Below are 24,151 nucleotides of genomic sequence, written 5' to 3'. Positions count from 1 at the left end.
AAATCTCTCCCTCCATCTCTCGTAAGCCGAACTGTAAATTAACCTTACAAAAATCTCGGGCTTGTAATGAGACTGGGAAGTGAGTTCAAGAACACTAATGTGCTTAAAATTCTGTGTAATGCATATACCAAACTAGAATATGCATCGACAATCTGGAACCCTACTGTACCAAATATGTACACCATCTGCAGTCAATTCAATCCAAATTGGTGCTTTATTTAAATACATGGATACAGGAATATATTATCGATACGAAAATTGTTTATTCCATTCCCTTAAGCAAGAAGAGTTGACTTTTTTAAAAAAAATAAACTTATATATACCTATAAGAAATCTTCAATCATGTCTCGACAGGAAAATGATCTTGCGGTTACAAACGTTCCACGAATTATCACAGTCTACGAATAACTTGAATTAGAAAATCGCTGAAGAACAAAGCAATGTTTATTATACAATAATAGCCGTGTGACAGTTTCGTCCATTAACTGAACATATTGGCTCCCTCAGACACTGTACGAATGTATCGGGTATATCGCTTATTAGAAGAATATGCACTTGTATAATGCTATCCAAATAAGAAGCTCTATAATACATATACACAGGGATTTAATGTAAACTCATGTCCAAAATGATTGTCGCATATCTATAACTGCCTTCTTGTAAGAATATAATTTGATAATGATTTTGCGGGGTAATTTTAATACTGATACTATGTGTATAATCGGGAAGTGTATATTTATGGTAAATTTCATAGGAAAAGAATTATAAATACGAAAATTAGAATGAGTAAAACTAAATGTTGCTAAATGGACAAGAAAGTTTTATTTTCGTTTTATTGTTCTTATTTAACTGCTCTTTTGACATGAAATTTGCCACATACATGTCTTTGCCTACTATATACATACCGTACTAACATTACAAGAAATACCGGGCGAATTCGATATCAAATTATACCCCTACAACAACATATTTATAGATATGCGACAATAATTTTGGACATGAGTGTACATAAACAGTAAGAGTATATAATTTAGTATATGGACGAAAGATTTACAAATTATAACTATGTATGTACTGTATCCTGCTGCACATTATCAATAGGTGTACACTTGTTGTGTTCAATTCACAATAAACTAAATTGAATAAAATAAAATAAAAATATATAGATATAAGCTATTCGCTGAGCAAAACAATATGTTTATTGTAAAAATTCTAAAAGTGTAACAATTTCGCCAACTATCCACATTGGCTTCATTAGATACTATCTCTATCAGACAATGTCTGAAGAAGCCAAAGTGGATAGTTGGCGAAACTACACGTTTATAATTTTTGCAATAAATGTATTGTTTTGCTCAGGGAGTAAATTAAATCAAATTCAAGTCTCAAAAAGCAAAGCTTGGACAATGGGAAACACTATAAATGTAAGATGTACTCAAATTAAGCTTTCCTAAAATGATTTCAATTCCTCCCCCCTCCTCCTTGTCTTAGTATTCTGATTACGGGTCTGATACAAATCACCACCAAACAAAATGAAATTCATACACTATTATTATTATTATTATTATTATTAAGACGCAGCAGCAGCTTGAGAGAGCTCCCTCATGACTACATGGTCAGTGTACGTGCCTTCGTTCCGGGAGACCCGGGTCGTTTCCCGATGGGAGTTCAAGTAGTTCGGATTCCACGTTAGGTTGTAGGTTCATGTCACATGTAGCCTCGGTGCTGAATAGGACGTTAAACTTCAAATTAACCAAATAACCTTCATCGACTAATTTATGCACTTTGTCACTTTTTATATTTAATACACTTTTTAATAAAACAACACACATAATATGTCTGTACTCTGGAAATATAGACATACTAGCAGCGTTCACCCCGCTTCGCTGCGGTCACCCCGGAACGCAATAAACTTTGTTACTTAGATAATTTTTACTTTTTCGCTTTCAAATTGCAGTAAATGTTAACATTATAGCGCCTGTCATTTATGTTAACCCGCCGAGTGACCCGCTTCGCTGCGGTCACCCCGGAACGCAATAAACTTTGTTACTTAGATAATTTTTACTTTTTCGCTTTCAAATTGCAGTAAATGTTAACATTAAAACGCCTGTCATTTATGTTAACCCGCCGAGTGACACGGTCATGCGGGTTGCATATAAATACGTTTATTTTTATACCTATGATGAACTAATAACAAAGGATTTGTACGTATGGACACTTGAATGGTCAATTATCTCAAGACACTGGTAATTAAAAATTAAAGTGATATGATAAAAACCATCTAGGGTCCAAATCCTAATAACCCCCCAAAAATAAAAGAAATTGGTTCAGCCGTATTAGCGTGATGAGGGAACAAAGGTTTTGTACGTTCTCTTTTATAATATAGATTATGGTATACTTATAAGATGGAGAGAATTATGTACAACGTATCTGACGACGAATATTTTATATTATACTTCGTTAACTTCATGACATCTACAGTATGTTTAATTATTATAGTTCTTATATGTTTCATTCGGGTCTTCTCATAGTACGACTAACAGAAAATGAATACACTCGAAACAAATTTTTAACATGATTTGCGTATATCTTACATGCTGATGTAATGGAGTTTGAGATTCAAAATCTTTCGCGCTGTAAGAGAAGATACTAACCACTCGGCTACTTGGAAAACCCAACTACGATTCTGGATTTAGACGTTAGCTCAGCACCACTTGGAAGTTACTTCTCGTAAGTCCGAAAAGGAAGTCATGAATCTGACAGAATAAAACTGAGTATGTATCTGTCAGTGTCAAATTGTTGTGTGTATCTGACCAACAAAAGCACTATGATATAAATTTCCATAAATGTATATATGGTATCTAATACTTGACTGCCAGGAAATCTTCTACTGTTCATTGTGTATTCCTATCTTATCTATATGAACTAACGATTCTCCTGTGCTGGATCAGGCAAAATTCTACAAAATGCTAACAAGATTTAGTCATATGGACATAGTTTTAAATGCAACAAATTATAATCTAGTTTATACTCGGTTTATATACATTATCATTAAACATTTGAAATGAACAATGACCACACCTACCAACAGCGATAAAACGAACAATGTATTAAATTTTATCTTCTCTTATCGTTGAAGATCAAAAAGGGAAAAAAAAAGTTCTTATCTAATACTAATTTTAGTACATTGTACCTATCCATAATTATCAAATTATTATACTTCTTACCCTGACAAACTAATATTTTCCTGTGACATTATCCGAGTTTACGAAGATCAAAAGTAAAATTGGCTTCTCCTTAAACTGATTATGTAGACGTACGAAGTTCATAGTTTTCGAAGTGCACACAAAAAGTGATAACGTGATAAGTAACTCGTAAAACAAGCAGGTTAAAAAAAAAAAAAAACTGAAGTACAGATAATTTTGTTCACCTGGTCTTAGAAATGGTGGGGGACAAAAGAACAACTTTAGATATTATTAAAAAGGGGAAGAGAAACTGGTTGGGACATTGGCTGAGAAAGAGCTATATTATGGGGGACGTGCTAGAGGGTACGGTGTCACGAAAGAGAGGAAGACGGAAAAGCAGACTACAATTAATGGACGATATCAAAAGGGAAAAAATCGTACGTGAAGACGAAGAGGTTATCGGAAGACCGTGGAGTATGGCAGCTTCTCAGTTGTGGCAAGTGATCTGCCAATAATGGCAGAACACTTATGGTGACGATGATGCTAGTATAAGTGGTTTGGGACTCAATCCAATTAAAAATAAAGAAATATCTCTATCAGCCTAAAAGGGAGAAATATGTAATTTTTAAACAAAGAACAAAGCAAACAAACACACACAAATTCTTGTCTTAACAGTCTTGGGAGAAGAATTCTCAAACATAGAAAGACAGAAGAAAGAAAAACAACAGCTCCCTTCCCTAGATACTTTAATCCGATTAGTTATACGAGACGAATGTTGGGATAGATGGAATAGCAGCTCTTTTCGTAAGTAGTCACGGAACGAAGCTAGAATAAAAACATACAAGTGCAAACCATAATAGACTTTCACTGTCAATAGCATTAAAGCAACCAACCTACTTTTAAATCTCTAAGATGAAGAAAGCGCTATAGTTCAGTAATAGACTGCTCATCTCTAACGTTAACAGATGGTTGGTTGTAGCTCGATCCGCGTTAGATATATGAAAGACAATATCAATCGGGATTTTTTTTTTTTCATTTTCCTCCACTATCTTGACCTTCTAGCTGGTTTACTGGCTAAAGCACGCGCCTTTAGTGCACGAGGTCCTGGGTTCGATTCCCGGTGGAAGAACGTAGTAGATTTCACTTAACGTAGGTCCATGTCTAATATAGCCTCGGTGTTGAACAGTGCGCTAAACTTCAACAAACAAGCCCACCTACTACCTCCTCTCCACCAGGCCCTTCGTCACCATTCACTTCCCTTTAATCATACATTTTCTTTAGTAAACTATATAATCCAAGGACGTTAAACTATGGTTTAATTTCAAAGACACAATCATATACAAAATTATCTCACAAAGCTGATTTCTTCTTACGAAGATGAATAAATCGCTTCACGACTTACGATTTTGTTCTATAGAATTGCTGAGTATTAACGAAAGAATTCTTCTATTGGTTATTTACACGATACATACATATACATACATACACACATATATATATAGGATAGGACACTTTATCTTGAATCGTCTTTGTTACTTTTGAACTAATATATAAAATTCAATGAAATTTTCTAACGTGCAAAAATCTACAGAAGACAATGTTTGACAGTCCGGTGTTTTCTTTTCTTTTTTGGGTCAAAAGATCCAATATATTTCAGGCAAAATTTTTCTTGCAGGCCTTATATCTGGAGAATTACATATAGTGTAGCCAAACACAGACTATCACTTAACTCAGTATGATGTGCTTATTCCGTAAAAAATACGAACTCGATTTAGGGACCGCTCACAAATTTTGTGGCCCCTGATTCAAAAAGTAATTTTTGGTAAAGATCACAACCTTTTGATGAATTTTTTTAATCATTCCTAAAATTCTTGTTTAAGAGGGAGAAGAAGTGAGCCACAGCGGCCGGAATATTGGTGTTCAATTTAACATGGGATCTCAAATCATTTTTTATGGAAATCATGGTTTCATTTCGTTGTTTCGCAAAAATGTCTCAATAGCTCACTCAATATGATGCATCTCATTTTAAAGGTGCACTTTGAACTCTGTGCGTGATATTTTCTTCTTATAAATACAGATAATTATAATCCAAATTCCCATAAGAAAATGATCAAAATTAGGGGGAAAAGTCTTCTCTTTTTTTACAGTAAGGAAAAGAGCTAAAAACTTCGGACTTTTTTGAGAATGGAGTACTATCTTTGTATTTGTGCGCTACTGTACTATTTTTTCGCTGTTTCCAAATACATCCATTACACAATCGATGAGAAATTATATCCTTCATCATTGAATCTACAGAAATCAGAAATCAGATTTTTTCGTGTTCACGTACTTGGCCGTCTAACTGCTAGATGGCACTGTAGTCATTCCTCATCCCACTTTTCTTCTCAGCGGGAGCCAGTCCTTTTGAAAACCTACTTTGAACTTCTTAACAGGGGCGGGAGGAAGGAAATCATTGTGAAGAACGGGAACTTCAAACACGAGGAATGGCAAAATTTATGACCTCTTTAGTTGATGGTTTCTGTTTCAGCAGTACAGTGTATTTGTAGATGGTTTCTATGAGAAGTAATTTAGGAAGTCAACTTTTCGACAAAGATTTGTGAAGGAGAAGCCGAACCAAAGTCTTCGTTTATGTATTCCAAGAAAGAAATGAAAACTTCCTGCAGGACTGAGAATATACATGCAAGAGAAAAGATAAAATACATTATTATAATCTTTAGGGTAGATTAATCCCCGAAATATTCTTTGTTTACCTGTCAAAAAAATCAAGAATAATATAGAGCTCTTTCGTCAGCTTCCATCGTACAATAAGAGACACACACATATTATATACATCAAGACCAGCCTTAGGTGGTGCGGGGCCCGATTGGGAATATTTTGTGGGCACCGGGTTTATAACTAATTTGCACCAAGGTATGTAGAGCCTATATATATATATATATATATATATATATATAGGGTCTAACTCAAATGTCAATACAGACAGTGAATGAATTTTTTAAAATATATGTACACTACCCCCGAAAAGTTTCCGTACAAAGTAGGTTTATGTACAGTTTACGTGTATTCGAGAAACAACAACAACATATCAATGGAATTTAATTTTATCTGGAACCCACAATACGTATTTGAGAGGAAAATACAGAAATTTAACAGAAATGGACCATTGTTTTGTCAAAAATTTAAATCTTTGATTAATCAAAGTAGCCTCCATGTGCTGTGATAACAGCTTTACAGACTTTGGGCATTCGCCGTATTAGTTTCTATAGAGTTTCAAGCTTGATTGCTATTCAGGCTTTCCGAAGACATTCAAATAAGTGTTTCTCGCTAGAGGGCGCATCTTTCGAACTGTCCTATCAAGCTCATCCCACAGTAACTCAATTGGATTACAATCCGGTGATTGTGGGAGCCACACCATATTCTTGAGATCTCCCTGTTGCTCTTTTGCTGACAAATACCCTCTACAAAGTCGGGATGTGTGTTTTGGGTCATTGTCTTGCTGCATGATGAACTCATGACCCATGAGGCTCTTCCCAGATGGCACTGCGTGTCTGATCAAAATCTGATGGTACTGTTCTTTCTGCATTGTACCCTGTATTTATAATAAATCCCCCATTTGATTGTTACAAAGCAACCCCACACCCTCACAGAACCACCCCCGTGCTTTACCGTTGGCAAAATACACGATGGAAGCAGTCTTTCGCCCTTGGAGCGACGCACGAAAACCCTGCGTCTATGACTGAAGAGTTCAAACTTTGATTCGTCAGTAAATAAGCACTTGTTCCACTGCTCTGGCCCCCACCTTGCAAATTTTCTTGCCCACAGCAATCTCTTCTTTTTGCTTTGAGGGCGCGAGAGCGGTTTCCTAGTTGCCACACGACCGTTTAGTCCCGCATTAACTAACCGCGTCCAGACAGTTTCATAGCTGATCGGCTATTCACGAGTTTCGTTCACTTCAGCTTGTATTTGGGGCACTGTTTTCAACCTGTCGCGTTTGCTTGTCACTATAATGTACTTGTCCTTGCACTAGTAGCTCTAGGCCTTCCAGATCTTGCTAGAGAGCGATTTTCCCCTGTTTCAGCAAATCGTTTTAAGGTATCATACACTGTAGTATGGGGTATTTTCACTTTTGCAGCTATTTCCCGTATTGTATAGCCTTCTTCACGTAAAGTAACTATTTTTGCTCTCGTTTCAATGCTTAATTCCCTTTTCGTACGGGGCATTATGCTGACTAATAGGGAACACTTTACACCTCGCTTCAACACACACACACAACAACTAGCGTGCAGTAGACAACTCCCAACAGTGAGATCTGAGAGAGAAGTAGGCAGAGCAGCTTAAGAGACACCTATGAGGCATTTATTGTGTGTTCGACCTTCGATTTGCAGTGTAATGGACGTTTTGTATCGCATGCGTACGTAATACACCACCAAAGCGGCGCGATATTTAAGTTTATTTTTCTTAATTCATCAACGACAGGCCAAGACCTTTTCTCCCGTCGGATTCTAAAATGTTTCACCTTTTATTTGTGAGCAAATTATAATGCATTCTTATGTTACATTTTGAAAATTTCTTTATTTCGTGTTTGTCCGGAAACTTTTCGGGGGTAGTGTATATATGTTTCACCCTTGTGCTTCGCAATGTTTTAAGAAGGTTCTGTACCAGTATTTCATAGTTTTCATCTCTTACAAGTAAACTTATCGATGTCGAAATTTAGTTTCTTGACCAACTTGGCAGAGAACTGTAGAATATCAAGAAACGAGCGTAAGCAAAATTTAAAGTGCTTCTGTCCATAAAGATGGCCGCAATGGCGAAAAACCTGACTGACCAGAACAAGCTATAACAATGCGTTTTAAATTTGAAAATTTCGTTTTATTTGTAAAACGGGTAAACGGATGAAAACCAAAACCACATTAACCGACACCGGGGGAAGTAGACATCTATTTGAGGGTATGCTTATCATGGCTGTCATCTTGTATCTCACTTAACTTCTATTTTCTTTTTAATAGGAAGGCGGTCACATGTAATATATCAAACTGGGCTAGACTTTTACGAGAAACACACTGGTGCAGTCTATGTTTCCATAAGTTTATATTTGTAAGACATACTGAAATACACATTGATATAAATTAGTTGGTTCAAAGATTCCTTAACAGCTGTATCTTTTTGAAAACAATTGAAGTCAGGGAAATCTAATGTACGCTAGTGAGAACATCGTAGGTAGCTACTTATGAAAGGTATAATCAGCTTGAAATCGTCATCGACTGTAGACAAAATGAAATGGTAATGAGAGGATTACAAACTTCAAGGAACTGATTGCAGATGAATGACATATTTTCCATTGGATTCTTCTAGTTAGAACACAAACCTTCATAAGCAGCCACCTATTCAGTATGCACGAGTATACATTCGCTTTTCCTGACTTCATTTTTCAAAAGAAAAAAAATCCACGGGATTTTTCGCAGGAGAGGGCAAAGTTTGTCTTATGCTTTTGAAATTTTAATATAAATATAATAAGAGAAAGGATATGCAAAGAGCTCGCACTGAGGCTGATTTATTTGATACCATCTCGGTAGTATCACATGACGTAATCAGTAAAAACGCCAGGAACTTTTACTTAGTGGGGTGTTCAGAATAAAAAGGGTGTGCACCCAGAATAATGATATACATTTTTACACAAACTCAAAGAAAACAATATTTTTGCGCCCAGGGATGCGTGTAAGGAAATTTAGGGGAGTGTTAAGGTGTGCAAGATACTCCCTAGACATAATATATATTTTTACAACAGAAGTTATAAACATAAACAAACTACTGCAGCATTAAATTCAGAAAATATCTGCTTATGCCCGGAAACTTAATATAAACTATTCATTTACTTGTTAGGGAGATGCAATACCTTCCCTTGTGGAGTCCATGGATATATCTGTATTGTAATATGCTGTTGTGGGTACTTGATAACCGAGAGTAGCAGAACAGATTCACTTGACTGGGGACCTCGCGAACATAATGGCATGTATTAGGAGCAAAATTTAGTCATAGGGACCACAACACACTTGTTTGCTTTGAGCCTAATATACTGTTAAAACGGTACTGGAGAGTAGATTAGACTGGACAGTAGAGTAGACGACTCTAGCGCGGGGCCCGATTGGGAGCAATCGGTCTAAGGCCGGCCTTGATATATATAGTGGCGAATCCAGGATATGATCAAGGGAGGAGATAAACCATAGTTTGCCTCTTTATCCAGAGTAAACAGAATTGAAGCCCATTTTATCCAGTGTATACCTGAGCGTCAAGGGGGGGGGGGGGCTATAGCCTCTATAGCCACTCTGGATCCGCGCCTGTATATGTATACTATTTACAGTGCCGGATTTACGTATAAGATAAACAAGCTATAGCTTAGGGCCCCGCTCTCTTGGGGGCTCCAAAATCTAAAGAAAAACTGGATATACATTTCTACAATATAAGAAAATTAAAATAATAAAATTAAATTTAAATATACGTAGCAACAGTGCTTCCTACTGTGTAGCCTACATTCATGGGGCTCCATGTAATTAATGGGGCTCTTTCTGCTAGTCTGCTTCCTAAAGAGTGTATGTTCATCTGGACACATAAAGGGCCCCATTACCTTAAACAGCTTGGGGCCCCACTAAACCTAAATCCGACTCTGACCATCTATTTATGCATGTTTGCTCTCTCTCTTTCGAAGCAGTGTTTCTTTGATATTGCTTCCAATTCTGGCGGGTTTTACCAAGGGGGAAGAGTCCTTACTCATTCCAGGCATTCAAACTAGGGACTGGACTACTCGCTTCCAACATTCCGTCCCCCATGTATCCCGGTCTGAATCAATTGTCTAAAGCCCATAAAACATTCAAATTCAAATGTAGATGTTGCTCATCAGTGTCGACACCTAAATGTTTCTCAATCAACGGTAGGGGTGTTTGGTACCCTCAATCTGTCTTCCTCTTATTAGCGGAGAACACTCTATATTCGGTAGTAATTCTTTAAAAAAAAAAGTGCTCTTTAATGTATGTAGTAACGCATAGGAAACTAAATTTTAATATACCCTAGTAGTATAGAAACGCATCATACGGTACGTTACCAAAATAAACACCCTATGCCAAGGATGGAAACATTAACAATAATAAAAAAGATAATAATAAACATTTTAAAGAAATTCTTTCATTAATCAAGTCGCACTTAAAAGTAAAAAACAATTTTGTTTATGCATGACTTAAAAAAAATGAGATGCACTCTAACATAGGCTTAAAGTTACTTTATAAATTCTTACAATGACGCGCCCCATTCTTTTTATTTAGTCTTGCATAAACAAAACTATTTTTAACTTTTTAGTGCAAATTGATTAACAAAAGAATGTCTTTAAAAGGTGTTTTATCACTTTTTTATTCGTTGGACACATTTTCAAAATCCTAAAGTGATATGCAACCAGGGAAACCAGGGCTGGTTAAAGACTATTATTTATTTTAGGATAAAGAAGTTGAAAATAAAAACATATTAAAATTTGCTTTTAAAATAAATAGTTATATTGCAAAGTATGAAAGTAACAATGGAATGTTGTATTGTCACCGGACTTACGTCGCTCTGTAACAGTTCTTACTTGTTAGTTCTATGACGTTAGGAAATAAATTCAATTTATACGAACACTTATTCAATGTTTCAAACAAACACATGTTACGTCATTGTACACTCATGTCCAAAATGATTGTCGCATATCTATAACTGTCTTCTTGTAAGAGTATAATGTAATAATGATATTGCTGGGTACTTTTAATACTGATACTATGTGTACAATTGGGAAAATTATATAAGGTAAATTTCATAGGAAAATATTTAGAAATACGAAAATTAGAATGAGTAAAACAAAATGTTGCTAAATGGACAGGAAAGTTTTATTTTCGTTTTATTGTTCTTATTTACTGCTCTTTTGACATGAAATTTGCCACATACATGTCTTTGCCCATTGTACACATACTAATATTATAAGAAATACCGGATGAATTCGTTATCAAATTATATTCCTACAACAACATAATTATAGATATGCGACAATAATTTTGAACATGAGTGTATCTTCCTGAAGAAGGTGACACATCTTTTAATTATATTGTTAATGAAGTGGTCTATTTCCCCAAATAAAAACCAACACCAAGCAGGACATATGCTCGCTCCTGTCCTTCTAAGCCAGTCCCCAAGGCTGGATGTAACATTGTGGCCCTTTCCTGTTGTGGTAGGAAAAATTCAGGATTGTCGGCCACTGGTATCGAATCTGAAAGTGAGAGGGTAAATCCTGTGGTTATATTTTGAAAAAAAAAAATAAATAAATAAATAAATAAATAAAAATAAGGAAATGGATTCCACAAAAAAAAAAAAAAGTCACATTGTCAATACATTTCAGATCTTTGCCTGGGTTTTCTGCCTTTCAATTCCAAGTTTTTTTTAATATTGGCATGGTTCTTCATTTTATATCAGACTCTTCCGCACTATTCTGTTATTTACCATAGGTAGAATCCTTTGAGAAAGAGACAGGCGACAAGTGCTTTAGTTCTCTATGGTATGTTTGTGATCGTTGTAGATATTTGAGTGGCCCTCTAGACACGGGGCTGAGGGCTGATATCATGTTGGTCCCTCTTTATTTTTTCTTCAGTAGCCGAAACAAGGAATTTCACTCTTCTGTCTCATTTGCAGCCGTAACCACCCCCCTCCTGTGCTGTCCAACTTTGACCACATGCAGGGGAAAAGAAGGGGTGCCATTTGCTTTGACGGCATTTCAGCAACAACCCCATCTGTTGCCAAAATGAGGAAACACTTTGTATTGCGAGGAGAAACTGAGGAAGGCTGATATCTTCGATTTGTCAAGGTCACTTGAGTCCCGCTGACTCTTAATAGCACTACGTTAACTTAGTACATATTTTAAATCCACATGTAAAACGAAAGCTTATAAGACCACATTTATTATTCATTATTACAACCTAAGGACGCTACAGTATGATATATATCCGTAAGCAATCAAATTTTGGAGGCTTCTACAACTGTAAGACACGGGTCTGTCAATGCATATCGAAAATACATTATTGTCGAATACTTTGACCATAATAATATGTATTTCTAACAAGTACCAACAAAGTTAAAAGGTATTGAAAATTTTACTTTCCTATAAAGATTTTATTTCTGTATATATATATATATATATATATAGATCGATCGATCTGGAGCTTCAGTAGCAAATAAACAGATTCAACTCCTACGATTATAAGTAAACTTTTCATTTCAACAGCACGTACTGGAAGGTATTCTATATGATTGTTGGTAGCTTTTCTAATAAATAAATAAATAAATTATATATATATATATATATATATATATATATATATATATATATATATATATATATATATATATATATATATATATATATATATATATATATATATATATATATAAATCAATACTGAATTTATGTATTTAACATTAGCATTCATCTTTTTCTACCTTAGTACCAATATCTTCCGAAATGTTGGAAACTGTATTTGTTTCAACAGGACAGTAAGTACTGTGAGAGATTACTTGTAAGTTAACCGATTGGTAACAGTGCTAATAAAACTCCAACTGACCAAAGCAGTATATATATCTTACGATTATATATTTGTTACATAGCCGAAACTGTAACACAAATATATAATTTTAAAATATATATATACTGCTTTGGTCAGTTGGAGTTTTATTTAGCAATCTTGAATTTTCCAAAGCTACAATGAATAATTTACAAGGAACAGTGCTGTTTTCATTTTAGCTACGACACCGGCTGTCTGCACTCGTTCGCTGGTCGGAATATAGTAGGGGAAAAAAAGCGACACAGCACGATTTGTCATTGCTACAACCTCATTTCTTTACGAACTAGGAAGTATATACAGCCATAGGGAAGAGAAGTGCATTAAGCCAAAGTTGTATGTACATCAATTAGAGTTCAAATTTACTGTATGCATGCATAAAAATAATGACTATAAATACATGTATTTCTGAAAAAGATACATTATTATTATTGCTTTCCAAGTAGATTTATGAGATTTCTTAGTTTAACACAGCTAGTCCATATAACACAATATGTTCACGGGATATCCCAATATGTCCCCGGACATTCATACTCATGGTAGAAACTTTAAGGCTAATGGTAATATCCACGGAATTTTCCTTGGATTTGAATTTGAGGTGACGTACAATATTTGGATTCCCAAAAGTCGTTGAGATTATTCCGGAAAAAGTGTAGATATATCCCACGGAAACCAAGCAGAAAGTTCTATTTCCAGGACATAAGCAGATATCTATTCCGTTGTCCAGTGACTGACATCCCTTACATATTCAAGGGATGTATCGGTATTACGTGCAAAGCTAACCTAAGCTACACATAACGAAGGTAATCTAAGCTATATTTACCAAAGTTATGCTAACTTAAATTATGCCTCCGGAAGCTCGCTTATATAAGCTACCCTCGACAATGATAAACTCAGCTAACCTAAGCTACATTTATCAAAGCATACGTCACAATTTTAACGTAAGCTTAATTTATGTACCCTAATTATTATTATTATTATTAGGGACTGCGTCCCCAAATCTTAGGTATTTGGAACTTCAGTAGAGAAGTGAAAGTTAGTATCGGTTATGTGGACGTTCTGAAGTCAACAATTTAACAATAGGAGGGCCGCCCTCACTCCCCTAGTTTTAGAGCGTTAGCGGTGGTGAAATGTAAATTACTCTTATTGGCGTTGGAAAAGTCATTGCTAAATCAGTTGCAATGCTTTATTGGGGACCTCAACCTAATGCAACGTTTGTAGAACAATGAGAACACTACATAATATATAGTAGTGACACGTATGTAGTTTCCACGTACAGCAAACTAGCGATTATCGGAGGTAATTGGGACCGAGCCAACTCGGATACGCAAAAACTCAGATAGCAGATCAGCTGTCATTAGGTACAGTAGTACGTACTGTAAAAAGCATTTTTTTAATACACAATTGTTTACTATAGTATACTAAACCTTGCATCAAAAAACATTTTTACATACATACAGTACCATGCAACTTTATTATTTATTTCTGGGACATCTTTTGGCTTCTGTTTGGTACTGTGATGTTGTAGCGATATACGATGACAGACAGCTGAGCTCGAAGATTTGGGACTTAGCGGTTCGGCCACATCCAGTACGTGCGCCATCTCTTATAACAACTTCTTTTTCTCGCTGTCTCGGTTAGCTTAGAGGTTCATTTAACCGGAATTCGGATAATTGAGAGGCTACTGTACTACTAGTTGGAACACTCGAAGACAGGAAGGAGAAAAAAAAAAAAAAAAACAGAAAACAGGTACGAAACTCGTAAAAACACTGGCTTCTTGCACCAGTTCAATCCATTCATTTTATTCTTATATATATATAGGGAATTGAGGAAAGAGTAGTAAGACATCTAGAGAAACTGAGTTGTAAAAGGTAAGGAAATGAGCAAAATTCGTCTGAATACTTAAACTTAGAAATGTGTTTAAATTTAAATTAGTGTCTAATTTCTCAAAGGAACCTCCACATTCGTCAGTTGATTATTTATTTAACTGCTGATTCAATTACGTCTCACAGTTTCCATCAGACGTGACTGAACCAACAGCATTTATGTAAACAAATAAACCTCTGACGAAAATGGGAATTCCCATTGAAAATTTTGGAATTATTAAATATTTAGACACATTCCTGAGTTTAACTTAATAGTTGTGATCGTAAGTCAGTTTAGTAGTGTTACAATAGGAAACAAATAACCTTCCACACCCGAAATTCCTAGTTTGATCCCAGCTAATGCCCAAAATGCCCAGCTAATGGGTTTTGTGGTAGACAAACACCTTATGCGTGGGTTCTCCCGTTTTCTCCTACTGTCATCGTTCCATTATATCAGGGATGCAAATAAGCAACAAAATATTACTAGCCCAAGAAAAAATCTACCGTACTAGCCCACATCCCACAATACAAATAATTTCCTTACTTTTGAAATAAATAATAGTGATATCAAAAACTCGCCCGCACCGATGAACCAATCGCCCGGGCGAGTGGTTATTTGCATCCCTGCATTATATTATCCATCTTATTATCGGTCTCTCATAGCTTCGACGCATAATCATAGGATGTTAAACTAGAAAATAACTATCCATGGTAAGACGAAGAACTGAGCTAAGAACCTTAGCACATGGAATCTTCGAAACTTGTTGCAATGACTGCCACTGAATGTAAGATAGCTATGACGATGATCAAATGTGGCCCAATGCTGATAAAGCTCGAAAGCTCTTGTCGATCCTAGTCTTTCGCACTTAATTTTCTTATTTTGCAACATTTCTTGCACAAAAAAAAAAAAAATAAATAAATAAATAAATAAAGTAATTGCCCAAGAAAACTATTTTTCTTTTTAACCGACGAAGTCTAAAATACAATCTAGTGTCGTTGCGCCCAGGCCGAACGTGGAGGACATCTCGCGCGAAGGAGGGGGGAGTCTATATGAGAAGGTGTGTAACCAACATTTGATATTTGCGTAAAGGATTATTTTCCTTTTTAACAAATTAACAGTGGCTTGTTCTAATGAATAGATAACACTCTTATATTGCTCGGTAACGAAGATGGTAGCTTGCCTACAAGTGCGAGAAACAAGTACTAACTTGTGCTAGCTGGTCACTACACGCTAGCTTTTCATTTCGGAAATTCGTGAGGCAGCACGAGGGTGTGTTCGTAAGAGCAATTACGCTGACGATAGTAAGTATGCGTGTGAAAAGAGATTTGTTTCTCTCATGGCTGAAAACTGCAATAATTTTCGTGTCTGCATACGAAAGCCAACTGACTTCTTTATTTAAACTTTAGCACGGATTATTGATGAAAACGAAATGATTTTTTTTAAAGTTTTACGTCCCACGATTATGCCGGTTAGGCTAAAGGAGACGGTGATGATGAGAAATGAATGAAATGTTGGAATGAAGAAAGTGGGAGGAAACGGGTGAAAACCCACGAGCACGGTGTTTGTCCACCACAAAGTCCACATGGCGCGAGCTGGGATCGAACCAGGGACCCCAAGCACAGGAGGTGAACACTACCACTGAGCCACCGCGCCCCCCACGGATTATTGATATACATATCAGTTATGAAGATACTATAAACATGAGGTAGGTAATCAAAATAAATGTATTATCTAAGGAAGTTTACGATAAAATCAATTTTGTTCCTCTTACAAGTTAGTTTAGCGTACCATCTCGTTATCTAAATGAAATGTGAAATCCAAACCGTATGAACTCCCAGTCGAGACCGAATCGGGGAGCACTAGAACTCTAGTTACCCTAGAACAGCCTTTTCAAGTTGATAGTCTGCGGACTCCAAGGTGTTCTTATGGGGCCTACCTCATAATTTATAAAGGATAAGTTGTAACTAACGCCATAAACCGCTCTACGTTGTATGTTTATAACATAAAGGTTGGTAATGTAAATGTTGTTAATATTACTGTCTACATCTCAGCTATTACTACTGCGCAGATGCCCTAATTTAAAGGTACGGGGTCCGTATCTTGCTTTAAAAATAAAAAGTGGCCCACAACACCGAAGTACCTAGGTAATTGTGAACCACTGTTCTAGCATGTTTAGTTACAAGTAAACATTTGGTTACACGATTATTTATTTTTCACTTTTTGTGACACATTCCTATGTAATTCCTTGCGATTATTCAATTACTGCATGTCTCAATTTCCTGAGAACACTGTATGAAAATCAAATTTGAAAAGCTTTGAATTTGATTCTGTGCTTCAAAAAATTTTGAGGATCACAACGCAACGCAAATACTGGAACAACTAATTTTAAATGCTACACCGATTATCGCAAACTAAATAGCAAACATTGCGGCAAAGCATCGCAAAATTTGTGATAATTCACACAGCAGTTATAACTTTTTAGCGTTGCTGTAAACAGAAGTTTCCTAAGACTCGTACCGTACTTAATGACTCTATGCCTGTTTAGATGGATGCAAACTTTTTTGCAACTGGAAAGGAGGAACTAGTATTTTGTATCTGTATGAAAAAGAGAGGGAGTAAAAGAATGTAAAAGAGTTGATAAAGCTTCTTCGAGCATGAAGTAAGGTAAACGCATCCGAATCCGACATGCCTGTGCTTAAATGCTGCGAAATAAGCGTACGAGGTCATCCCTGCAATCGTGCATAGAAGTGGCAACATTATGGGAGTGTCTTTTCTCGTGTCAAAAGCGCGGTTACAGTAAATAAGTCATACGCATGGAGAAATTAAGTACATTGTTGTGTGTGTGACGTATTCTTCAAGAAAAAGCACATAATCTTAAGGAAATCATAAGACGGCAAGTTATTTTCGTAACACTTTTATTAAAGTTAGGTTTGCTTCAAGCAAATAGTGGTACTTTAATGTTGTAAAGGAGATTCAATCAGTGCGTTTTGTTTTCTTCTGTAAGGATAAAGGTTGTGATGTAACATGAATGGGGGGTTGTCGAAAACACGAGCCTTTATTTGTAACGTGAATCGGATTTCAACAAGGTTGTCGAATTCATGCTCAGTAGTTCAAATATAATTTTAACTGAATATCTAAACGTATGTTCAAAGTCTTTCATAAAGCTATATGTTGCATCATTCTCCGATACCTGTAACCTCAGTTCGACATGGATTGTCGAAATCAACTTTCAGCATGTCGAATTGAGGACCATCGACGTAACTACTCAGTTTAGAAAATTTAAGTCGTGTTCCTTTGTCCGTCTGATAATTTCTCCATAATAATAAAACAATATTTGAAGCTGGGAAATGATTATTATTACTAATAATGCCTACTTAATGTTTTACATGGATATAATTGAAGGTGTCGAATTCAGGTACTGCAACTATCGAAACCAGAAGAAGTGTGTCGAATTCGGGTTCCATTGGCGAGTTTCTGTTTCATAAAAAAAATTTTACATTAACATTTGAGCCTTGAAATGACTTTTAGTATTAGTAGGAACTGTACAGTTCAAGGAAAAAAATGGGCCAACACCGACCAATATTATGGCCACAATAAGCGGGGTATGTTTAGTACAAGGGGTCCAGAAGCACGTAAAAAACACAAAATTACAGGAGAAATGAGTGATGCAAGTATTTAGACATAACATAACGTAACCAAATCTAACCTAAACTAACGTAAGCTAACCTGAACTAACATAAACTAACGTAATATTAGTAGAAATAAGCGAAATTCTATCATTTTTTTGGAAAATTATGCGGAACTCCTACACTAATATAACATAAACTAAACTAACCTAACGTAACTAAACTAGCCTAACCTAACTTAAACTAACCAACCCTACCCTAAGCTAACCGAATGTGAACAGAAATTACCAAAATTGTAACATTTTTTAGAGAAAAGAACTGGACCCCTTCTGCTAAACATAGGCCCAATAAGCGATTAATTAAAAAAAAAAAATGTCCTTAACCTGGCGAAATCCGGTGCGTTTACCTTAAGAACTAAAATATCATTTAGATTAGTTGTTGGTCACCTTTAGTCACCCATGTACTTTTCTTAATCCACAACTGTTTGAATATATCGTTCAATAACTTCTTTACCATCCACTTCGACAACCATTCTCATCATAATTAATAACGAGATTTTAAAAGGTAAAGCTAATTTTCTTAAGGGCATTTATTCCGATTAGCTCCGCGAGCTTTTCATATGACAAATTACTTATGAATAGGTTGTTAGATTAGATTAGGTTAGTTTTTCTTTTTTTCTTTACTTACTACATAGATTTGGCTTCGCGAGGCTTATAGAAACCTAACACGAGAGCAAATGTATGACAGTGAAACCATATTTCTTCGTTGAATTTAATATTTATTTTTGCATACTTCCTTAAAAAGAAACGCGTATGTTGACGACTTCCAGCGGTCACCGACAAAGTTTTTGAATGCGTTAAATAAGCTAGTTGGGAATTGCTAATATAGACAGTGTTAAAACATTTTCAAAGACTGTACTATTGAAGTTGAAACTTTCTCTGTGAGGAACTGTTACTAAAAGCCTTTTTCTTTTTAGTGTAACCTTGATAATTTTATGCTGACAAACTCGTCATCCTCCTAGCTTTTGCAAGACAGTGAAACTCAAGTAGCAAAATTATATTAATTTTGATGTTCTTGAAAATATATTTATTATTATTTGTAGAGTACACAGCTGACATACCTGTGTATCCATTTACACCCTACTACATGTAATTAATATGACATAACATGTTATGTCTTTAAAAGTAAAGTACTAATTGTATTTGGAGATGGATTTAACTAATTGAATTCTTACCTTATGAAGAAAAAACCTTTGTGCTGCATATAAAATGTTGCAATGAAATATGTAAATCTTCTACGTTCTGCATTATGAGATATATTGCCTTCTGCTTTCAGTTTCAGTGTTACCAGGCCTCCGAAATTTAATGTCGCATTTTGATGTAGAAAAATCCACCAACTTAAAGGAAGAGGGAACAAAACGAAATGTTGTTCTTTTCATATCGGTAATGTCCAGAAATATGTATAAATAAACCAAATATGGTCAACAGATGTTATGAAGATTGGGGGTCAGCAGATAGGCTATTTACCCTGTGCGTCTTTCCGTAACGATTTACGTCAACGGAACACAAAATTAATGTTTTAGTTTGTGATCTTTATACCATGTTTTGTGTTGCGCTGCGCTTCTTAAATTTTGCTAAGAGCGATATGTTGTTTTTCATAATATGAATCATGCTTGCCGACTACGTGGATGCTTCAGGGCTCCAGCACCCACATAAATATTATGGGGAACCCACAAGATTTTTAGTTTGATAGAAACAAAATAAATAAACATTTCTCACTTGTCGTTATCAAAAAATAATAAGCAATTAAAACGTTGACACGAAAGATAAAATTTCTAATCTCTAAAACATAATTGTATGCTTCAAATGTGTTTGTGCAAAGTCAACCAAGCAACTCATTTATGTTAGTCAATTTATAGTTTATATTCATAACAAAATCCTTGCCAGTTCTTTCTGCAATAGCATTAAAATTATTTGCTTTTATGAAGATATTTTCATTTTAATTTGTATGAATGTGATATTTTCTTTTAGTAACGTATTGATAATACCATTGCTTCTTGCAATCATTATGCATCATATAAGGTTGTTTAAAAGTATAAATTTAATGTTACGATTACATATATAGAGAATATTCACTACAGTAACTTAATCTTTGGTCCGAGTTTGAAGCCATTTCACTTACGTTTAAGTCAGCCGTGTTAAGACAGCTCCAACCTATCCTTATAATACCGGTATATTTTACTTATCACAGCACAACCCTTTATGACAGTGTTTAGGAAAGATTTTAGCTAAAAGGAAATCAATCAAAAAATATCCAGACTCTTCTAAAAAAGTATAACACGCCCCGTCATTAATATGCACCCACATAAATTTTGAAAAGTCGGCGCCGATGATATGAATGTGATTATATTGTACTTATGGCCAGATGTTTAATGGGGCGTTTACACTTAGTCGATTTGCGTTCGATTCAGTTGAATTGACGTCACTTTCAACTTAATCGACCGTGTAAACAGGAATTCAACTTAATCGCTTGTTGATCGAAGGCGACTAATCGACTGGCAACTGAATTGAAAGACGTTCTATTTTCGTGCGACTAAATCGACCAAGTGTAAACGCCCCATAGAGGACCTAGACTAACGCGAGAAATACTCAAGCCAGAACACGTGAACAGTGAATATCAAATATCGTGACCTGCGCTATGTTGCCAAATTTCTTATGGATAGCAAATCAGGTTTGCAAATTCTTTATTAAAATAATTAAAATTTTTGTTGGATCGTTTCTAATTCGTGTACAGGAATAAATATTCATTATTAATTTTATGTTTATTATTATTATTCATATTAATTGGACAGGTAGTGGTTTTGTAACTACATTACAGAGCCCTCCCCCCTCCTGGGTAATCTAAAATCAAGTTGTTAGCTCTCGCAAAAGGAACGCTGAAAACGTAAAGGGATAAATACCAGAATGATGTTCTTTGACCCACAACAGATGTTTCAAAAACTTCTTCATTTACTCAACGAATCGACTTTCAACTCAATTGTAAGAGATTCTACAGGTTGCCTGGAAAGTCGCATGAAATTGAATTTTATTTTAATGTCCATGATTATGTCCTTTTGGTTTAAAAGGGATAAATAATGAGAGTAAATGATTATGAAAGTGAATTAATACTCTCCTACTGAGAATAGAACCCGAGACCACATGTACCAAAGACACACGCTTTACACACAGACAAGCGGGAAGGGTTGGAAAGTCACAAAGCCCAGACTTTGAAGTGAAATATCTTTTGAACTTCAACTATGCAAGCAATGGAACTTCCGTTCATCCTTGACCCTGCCCTGTAGCTACGTATTTTTGAAATGAACCATACTGAAGGAGATTAATTTTTACTCATCATATAAAAAGAAAATTTGAAAAAGTGTGAATTTATTGTACAAAACATAAATATATGAAATAGGTATGGAATTGCTTCTAGACAAGTTTAAATACTAATGAGTACGCTCGGAAAGGAATGTATCGTTTAGAAAGAAGAACGACATATATCGCCAATTTTATACATCCTATGATCGTAATAATGACGTGTAGGGTAAAAAAAAAAAAAAAAAAAATAACAATATTATGATGTATTATGGAAACACTGTGAAAAACAGATGGTTTTAACGAATATATATTTGTACCAATTATGCTACGAATACAAATGGTGCAGAGAAACATGAAGCTCGAAAAGCATAAATGAAAAGTAATAACTTGTAAAAAATTCGACATGAATTCAAGCGTAAAAAAAAGAGAAAAAAGCATAAATCGTGACACACAGTTAAAAATTTCAATACATAGACTCAGGAGCCACTGGATTTGCGGGTAGAATTTAAATGTTAAACTAGCTGAACCTGCGATGTCAACACAGAGCATCATTCACATATGAGCATGACTCTCCTTGCCATTCCTCACAACATCTGTATATGTCCCTTTACAAACACAAGTGAAAGGTGTCTTGATAAAAATCGAGAAGTACCATAAAGGGGAGATTTTTTCGATTATTTTTTCAATATCTCGCAGCGTTTGCAAGATTGGAGCCTGTTCCCCGTTGGAGTTTCTAATTCGTGTATGATCAGTATTTTCTTTCTTCTTACATGCAGTATGTAATAAACAAATACATTACATACACAATTAATTATAATGTCAGTGATATATGGTGTTCATTGGGCAAAACATTCCAAACAATAACGATTCATCTTAGCCTGGAGAAATGATTATCCTTCGTTTTTCATTATCATTTGGCCATGAAACTAACGCCTGAGAGATATACAACCCCTGTATAAAATATTGTTGTGTTGGAATGTATAACTCATAGGATATTATGCTTTATTAATTTTTTTTTTTTTTAATTTCAACACCCAGTGTCTTCCCTAAAAAAATGTAATAAGGAAACAACGGCTATGTTTTTTAAATATTCAATTAGAACTGGACCACAAAATTTGGATTTGACCAGCGGAAACGGCACGTTTCTAGTACTTTTGGGTTTCGAGATCTAATTATCGAAAGGATTGCAGACAAACATATAAACCTAGGATTTTAATATATAGACTAGCTGAACCTGCGCTCTCTACACAGCGCATCATTCACATATAAGCATGAATCTTCCTGTCATTCCTCACATCTGAATATGTCCCTTTACACACACAAGTGAAAGACGTCTTGATAAAAATTGGCAAGAGATACCGTAAATTGGAATTTTTTTTCGATTACTTTTTCAATATCTCGCACCATTTGCAAGAGTTGGTCCTACTTCCAGTTGGAGTTTTTAATTCATGTACGATGAGTGTTTTCTTCCTTCTTGCATGCAGTATGTAATAAACAAATACATTACATACACAATTAATTATAATGTCAGTGATATATGGTGTTCATTGGGCAAAACACTCCAAACAATAACGAATCTTCTTACTGGTTAGACTGAAGAAATGGTTATCCTTCGTTTTTCATTGTCATGAAACAAATGTCTAAGAGATATGCAACCCCTGTATACAATTATGTGGTGTTGGAATGTATAACGCGTAGGATATGATGCTTTAGTTTTTTTTTTTTTTTTAATTTCAACAATTCCAGTGTATCCGTAAAAGTTTAATAAAGAAATAATGGCCATTCAATTAGAACTACGCTGAACTTGCAAGCGATCAGTGAAAACGTCATCTTTCTAGAGCAGCGTTTCCCAACCTTTTTCAACTTGCGGCACACTACGGGGCTAACTTGAATGCTCGCGGCACACTCATAGATATTATTACTATTATTTGCAAATATAAAATACCATAGTAATTTTTTTCTGTGATTACTGATCTCCTCACAAAGATGAAAGCTTGATCACTGGTTTTCCCCTATGCTAATTCATTATGCTTATTTTTTGTTCTAATTGTAAAATAGAAAACAATTGCAATGAAATATAGGACTCGGACTTTTAAAAATACGCTTTCTTTTTCGAAAACTGTATCCATCCTTTCACTAAGAACGAAGATCACTAAATAACGAACGAACAAACAAATGTCTTGTACTTTTAGCTTTGCTGTTTTAACCAAAACCGATGCATATTATTGCAATCACACAGCTTGCGATGCGTCGAAGGCAAAACACACCTGTTGAACAAAGTGTTGTTCTGTCATTCACGTGCAAATGAGTGTTCTACGAAAGTTCACTTGACGCGTACCGTACAGGTGCTTCAATTTCTAGGTGTTAGTATGGCTCTCAATTGAAGCGTAACATAGCAGCTAACCGTAAAAATGTATACGAGCCGAAATATTGTCTGCTACACAGTAATAGATGTAGAATAATATATTACAATTACAGTAATTTTTTCCATGGTAGAA

At 35.3% G+C, this 24,151-nt stretch overlaps 1 protein-coding gene across 3 annotated transcripts in view; it reads right to left on the bottom strand.

Annotated features, from left to right (window-relative positions):
- The window catches only part of Rift (Riboflavin transporter), a 106,429-nt gene that overhangs the window by 18,183 nt on the left and 64,095 nt on the right, over positions 1-24,151 (bottom strand). Inside the window, exon 1 of one of the 3 annotated variants that reach the window (XM_081760792.1) lies at positions 19,532-19,678. The exons of 1 other annotated variant lie outside the window; for it this stretch is intronic. In XM_081760792.1, coding sequence (XP_081616918.1) covers positions 19,532-19,560 — 29 coding nt within the window. In that variant the 5' untranslated portion in view covers positions 19,561-19,678. Of the gene's footprint in view, positions 1-3,224; positions 3,315-19,531; positions 19,679-24,151 lie in introns of those variants that run through there. One more of the 3 variants, XM_081760795.1, reaches the window with a different exon arrangement.

The sequence above is a fragment of the Thermobia domestica genome, chromosome 1 (assembly GCF_964235325.1).
Source record: "Thermobia domestica chromosome 1, izTheDome1.hap1.1, whole genome shotgun sequence".
In the NCBI taxonomy this organism is placed as follows: Eukaryota; Metazoa; Arthropoda; class Insecta; order Zygentoma; family Lepismatidae; genus Thermobia; species Thermobia domestica.
This window is presented reverse-complemented; position numbering and strand designations above follow the sequence as displayed.